We start from the raw sequence: 6,659 nt of genomic DNA, 5'->3' as shown, positions 1-6,659 counted from the left end.
TACTATAACTGTGGTTGTCCACACCTGAGTTCAATTTCTCTAGCCACACCCAGGCCTGATTATTGCCACACCTGTTCACAATCAAGGCATCACTTAAATAGGAGCTGCTTGACACAGTAAGGTCCACCAGAAGATCCTTAAAAGCTACACATCATGCCGAGACCCAAAGAAATTCAGGAACAATTGAGAAAGAAAGTAATTGAGATCTATCAGTCTGGAAAGGGTTATAAAGCCATTTCCAAAGCTTTGGGAATCCAGCGAACCACAGTGAGAGCCATTATCCACAAATGGCGAAGACATGGAACAGTGGTGAACCTTCCCAGGAGTGGCCGGCCGCCCAAAATTACCCCAAGAGCGCAGCGACGACTCATCCAAGAGGTCACAAAAGACCCCACAACAACGTCCAAGGAACTGCAGGCCTCACTTGCCTCAGTTAAGGTCAGCGTTCATGCCTCCACCATCAGGAAAAGACTGGGCAAAAATGGCCTGCATGGCAGAGTTCCAAGGAGAAAACCACTGCTGAGTAAAAAGAACATCAAAGCTTGTCTCAATTTCTCAACAACACATCTTGATGATCCCCAAGACTTTTGGGACAACATTCTGTGGACCAATGAGACAAAAGTGGAACTCTTTGGAAGGTGTGTGTCCAAGTATATCTGGCGTAGAAGGAACACTGCATTTCATAAAAAGAACATTATACCAACAGTAAAATATGGTGGTGGTAGTGTGATGGTCTGGGGCTGTTTTGCTGCTTCAGGACCTGGAAGACTTGCCGTGATAAAAGGAACTATGAATTCTGCTGTCTACCAAGAGATCCTGAAGGAGAATGTCCGACCATCTGTTCGTGTACTCAAGCTGAAACGAACTTGGGTTCTGCAGCAGGACAATGATCCTAAACACACCAGCAAGTCCACCACCGAATGGCTGAAGAAAAACAAAATGAAGACTTTGGAGTGGCCTAGCCAAAGTCCTGACCTGAATCCTATTGAGATGTTGTGGTATGACCTTAAAAAGGCCGTTCATGCTCGAAAAACCCTCTAATGTAACTGAATTAGGACAATTCTGCAAAGATGAGTGGGCCAAAATTCCTCCAGGACGCTGTAAAAGCCTCATTGCACATTATCGCAAACGCTTGGTTGCAGTTGTTGCTGCTAAGGGTGGCCCAACCAGTTATTAGGTTTAGGGGGCAATCACTTTTTCACACAGGGCCATGATGGTTTGGATTTTTTTTCACCTTTAATAATAAACACCTTCATTTACAAATTGCATTTTGTATTTACTTGTGTTGTCCTTGACTATTGTTTAAATTGGTTTGATGTTCCGAAACACTTAAGTGTGACAAACATGCAAAGGAACAGGAAATGAGGAAGGGGGCAAACACTTTTTCACACCACTGTATATATATATATATATATATATATATATATATATATATATATATATATTCTGTGTGAGTTTGCAAAAAAGTGAGTTCCAGTTTGCACGTAAGCTAGTGTCGTCTAGTTCTTGGGTGCAATGCAGAGTGATAATACCTGGTTCCTGGTTCCAGACAGGAGGAAGCTGTGTCTTGTTGTAGGCACCTAAGCTGGGTCCTGGGTGGTCTGCCAAACTTACCATGGCCACTCTATAATTGGGGTCATGGAGTTCCAGTATAAGTTTTCTCTTAAAAAAGAAGAATGGCTGCACATCCAAACGTGACTGAATTCTGGTGTCCCTGGTGTCATCGTGGTGATTTTCAATAAAGGCATTTTGGAACCTTCGGATGTTCAGCCATTCTTCTTTTTCAAGTATGCTACGGAGACAGGCCCGGGGCTAGCACTCCTATTAGGTTACATTTGGGTCATCACCTACACCTGGAGCAGCAGATCCTTTCATTCAAGAGTCTTCTCTTAAAAGCACAGGCCATTCACATATAGAGATATCAGTACTAGCATTTGAGCACATAGGCTTAAAGCAGTTTTGTAATTACTTCCAGATCAAGCTATAGTTACTTGCTAAACAGGTTGTTTATCATGTCCTTCCTAACTCTAGAGATCATCATCGTTATTCTGTCCAGCACAGACTTGGCATTGCTGCCAATAGTAACCAGTAAAAAAAAATTGTGTACATTTTATATAAAAAAAAAAAAAACATTGTTTGCTGCTGGTAACAATTTTAGATTTGGTCTAATTTTTGTTTCACCGTTTCTATTAATAAATCCACTCTAAAATTGCAACAACAGATGGCAAAACCTCTATTGAATGTAGACTTGACCTACTGCTCACCAAAATATATCCACCACTGCAGTTTTATTTTTATTTTTTTTTCTCAATAGATTTTTATTGAATATTTTCATGTTAAACAGAGTTGAACATAACTTGCATAACAGGTTGTACATACAGCATAGTCAGGTCAAATAAACAGATACACCATTAATGCATGTGAAAGCTCCGTCCTATTTGGACTGTTGGTTGGTGACCACTTAGTAACTCGAATACCACATGACATATTCGTTATTTGTATGAGTACTCAATAGGCTTGTGCAATTAGTTTCGTAACAAATTGAAATTCGGCCGAATAAAAAAATAACGAATTACAACGAATACGAAAGAAATATAACGAATAAATTCAAATTAATTCGACATGATTTGGTAATTCTTTAAATATCTAGTGAAACAAAAGGTCAGCTCAAAGTAAATCTTATAGTCCAATCAGCTAATTAATTTTGTGCCGGAGGATGGATTACTGGCAAAGTGCATTCCTGAGAACTGAGTTAGAAGGGTGTTGTATTGTATTTGAGCCGAGTAGAAGAGACGTTGTCATTGTGTGTGTTAAAAGATTCAATAAACAAACAACTTTCCAAACTACGAATCATTATCACGAATGTCTATACATACATAAATAGCGAATTTCAACGAATACGAACGAATGAATTCGACACTCTACGAATAATAACGAATAATCCGAAAACGTATTAACATAACATAACGAATACAACAGAACGAAATGATGTATTTTACGAATGACAATGAACCGAAACTCAACAAAATTTTCCGTTGTGCACAAGTCTAGTACTCAATGCGGTCAGTGTCCTGGCTTGGAACAGATACACCATATTAGATTAAATTTTTATCTCCAATGTGAGGCTGAATATAGGGAAGTGGGCTGAGAGGGCCTCCCCACCCCGGACACCCCTCATGGGGATCACTTCTGTGTCCTAGTGGAGCGAATCCCCCCCCCCCCACATCAACAAAAAAAAACCGTAGGTAACAGGAACTTACAACATTAACATTAACCAAAGATCTTTATTATATTTGGGGATTTGGTCCACTCTATCCATTGTTTCCACAGGAGGATAGCCTGTGGGGTATTCCTGTGAGTTAGCGCCAGAATCGACTCATGGGTAAAGTGTACCTGCGTGGTGTGAACTACGTCTTTCAATGTGGGAGGAAGTGGGTCTTTTCCATTTTCTGGTTATGCTGAGTCTTGCTGCTAACAAAATATGTGAGATTATATTTCTCGTTGGGTTGGGGAATCTATCCAAGGACAAAGATAGAATGGCAAGAGATGGTTTCTTTTGGGCGGCTGTGAGCGTCACTTCTACTATTAATTGGAACACTGAGTTCCAAAATTCTAGGCGTTTTGGGCAACTCCAAAGCGTGTGTAGCAGGCTACCTTTCATTCCACATTTCCTCAAACAGGTGTCTGATAGTGAGGAATCAAATTTTGAGATCCTCATTGGGGTCAGGTACCAACGGTAGGTTATCTTATATGCCAGTTCCCACGAAGTGGAACAGCTAGTGGTCTTGTATGTGGATCTACATGCTTTTTCCCCACTCTTCAGTGGAGAAGGAATGTCCTAGCTCCCTTTCCCATTGGAGTAACGGGGCCGATTTGACAAATGACGTTTTTTGGTTGAATACTTTATAGAATAAGGAGATGCCTTTGCTGTGTTTTGGGGAAGAGGTAAGGAATATCCATGCAAACTGGGGAATTGTTATTGACCATGTCTTTAGGGAGGCGATACAGTGTTTGACACGTAGATATAGAAAAATGTCAGAACTAGGGAGGTGGTATGTTTGTAAAAATAAAATTTGATGACAGGATTGTTTTCAGTGTCACCTGGAGGATGTGTTCATGGTTGGCCAGGTAGGATCCATTACCTACTTTTACTTTGTTGTTTTAGTCAACTAAGCCCAAAACAGCTGACTGGACATGACTTTGCATCTATTCAAACTGTAACCAGGACAAATATGACCAACAGTCAGTTTTCTATCTTAGAACTTGTCTATTCTCCATCTGTTTAAAACAAGAAAACGACCATAAGCAGCACTAACATTTAAAAGGATGTTCAGGTATCACCACCATGGATACGGTAAATGTTTTCTCATCTGTCCCATTAACAGCGACTGTTCTAACAATAGTAGCTGTAGAGCTCATTGCTTCATTTCTCGAGAATGGCTTCATAGTTGCGGTGAACTTCTTTGACTGGCTAAAGAAAAAGCATCTGAACCCCGTTGACCACCTCCTGGTAGTTCTGGCTCTCTCCAATGCTGGATTTTCATACATTTTTGGAAACGTTGTCTTCTTTTTCCTCACATGGCCAGAGCTTTTTCTGGAAGTTTATGCAGTATCAGTAGTCATGGCCCTCCTGTTCTTGATGACTTTTTCCAGTTCATGGCTCACGGCGTGGCTCTGTCTGTACTTCTGTTTTAAGATTATACAGTTTAAATCCTCCTTCCTCACTAAGGTAAAGATGTCCATAGATTCTGCCGTGGTTTGGCTCATTCTGATCTCGGAGGCGATAGCTTTCTCCTGTAGTATCCCGATGATATGGTCCTACCATAGACCTCTTCCACAAACTGTCACAGTTGGCCAAAATGCCAGTCAAATTGAATCATTTACGACTGATACCTTATATATTATTTTGGTTATTGGCGCCAATATCTCCTCTGCTTCACTCATCATCATAACCTCCTTAGTGTACGTAATCTGGTCACTGTGTAGACACACATATCGAATGAAGAAAAGGATTTCCCCGGAAGATGATTCAATGCTAAAGAAGCATCGAAGCGCTGTCAAAACAATCCTGTCTCTTCTCCTGATCTATGTTCTGTTTTTTACTTTTCTGATTATGAACACAACTTCCCAACCCTCTGATGGTTTTTTCCTGTATTACTGGTGTCTTATTGCTTGGATGTTGCTTTCTTTTCCCCCTGCTTTTTCTGCTGTTCTTATCTTTGGTAATTCCAAACTACGGCTAGCACTTCAAAAGATATGTTCTCTTATAATAAGCTCAATTTGCAAAGATTTAACACAAGGATGAGGATCTCTTTATTTAATGATGTGACTTGTTTTTCAAATTAGACTTTGAGTTTTTCTGAAAATAACTGTCATTTTTTTAACAATAAGCATGCTTATCCTGGTGTGTTAGCTCTGTGAATTAAGCCTAATGTCTTAACAAGATCATGTTATCAAATATCTGTAAGCCCTTGTACACACGGTCGGACATCCCGATGGAAAAAATGTCCGATCGGACCGTGTTGTCGGATAATCCGGCCGTGTGTGGGCTCCATCGGACTGTTTCCGTCGGAATGTCCGACGGACAAAGTTTGAAAGCTGGGCTATAAAACTTTCCGACAACATGATCAGATCGGACTTTGTCCGATCGTTTGTGGAGAATTACGATCGGACCAAGTGCCACGCATGCTCAGATCAAACTACGAGACCAAAGCTATTGGCTACAAGGCTGAACGTAGACCCGCCGTAACGAACAAACGTCATCACCTTCTGAACGATCGGATTATCCGACAACTTTGTCCGACCGTGTGTATGCAACACCAGTTTCGGACAAAATTTTGTTGTCGGAATGTCCGACCGTGTGTACAAGGGCTAATACAAACAGGGGAAAATTAAAAAGGATGTTGAGAAGGATATTCAAACTTAAGAATTGTAACATAAAAGGGTTTAATGTTTTACATTTCTCATGTAAAAATTTCTCTTTCATCCAGGATACAATGTCTCTAGCAGTTAGAAAGTTTGTAAAACTATTGTATTCTATTTCGGCAATCCAAATGTTCATGATACCTTACTGAACGTGTAAACTGTTGTCAAATCCTTGCAGAAAAGATGCTAAAATGGGATTGCATATTTTTGATGGAGGTTCTTCGCATTGAATTGTAACATCCATATCTTAAAGAGGAAGTAAACCCTGATTGGTTTACTTTCTCTTTGATTCCCTGCAAAGGCAAAGCATAATGGACTACTATGCATCGCATCGCATAGTAGCCCATTATGTGTCACTTACCTGACACAGGAGCCAGCGAAGTCACCGCTGTCCCCTGTAGTTCTGAGCGTCCATGTTCTTGGTGGGTCTCCGTGGGCAGCGATGGCGTCACTCCCGCACATGCGCACGGGAGCCGACACTTAGCTGCGATCTGTGGCATATCGCCCCGATCTGCGGCTTACGAAGTGCGCCTGCGCGCCGCTGTCTACGGCACATGCGCCGTAGACAACGGTGGCTGTCATCAGGTAAATATCACCTAAATCGTATTTCTTGGACCTACAGGTAAGCCTTAATCTAGGCTTACCTGTAGGTCAACGTGGTTTGTAAGGGTTTACAACCACTTTAAGTTGGCCATAGATAGATCAAAGTTCAGCCTGTTCAGTAGGAACCATCT

General features: G+C 41.2%; 1 protein-coding gene across 1 annotated transcript; it reads left to right on the top strand.

Annotated features, from left to right (window-relative positions):
* Positions 1-4,345: 4,345 nt before the first annotated feature.
* LOC143925609 (taste receptor type 2 member 40-like) lies at positions 4,346-5,305 on the top strand. Its single transcript, XM_077450081.1, has one exon. It carries the CDS (start codon positions 4,346-4,348, stop codon positions 5,303-5,305), a length of 960 nt encoding a protein of 319 aa, XP_077306207.1.
* The last annotated feature ends 1,354 nt before the right edge of the window (positions 5,306-6,659 follow it).

This window comes from Lithobates pipiens, unplaced genomic scaffold (assembly GCF_037356315.1).
Source record: "Lithobates pipiens isolate NorthernLeopardFrog02 unplaced genomic scaffold, aLitPip1_a1.2 Scaffold_22, whole genome shotgun sequence".
Taxonomy (NCBI): Eukaryota; Metazoa; Chordata; class Amphibia; order Anura; family Ranidae; genus Lithobates; species Lithobates pipiens.
The sequence above is the reverse complement of the archived record's forward strand: the minus strand, read 5'-3'. Positions and strand labels throughout refer to the sequence as shown.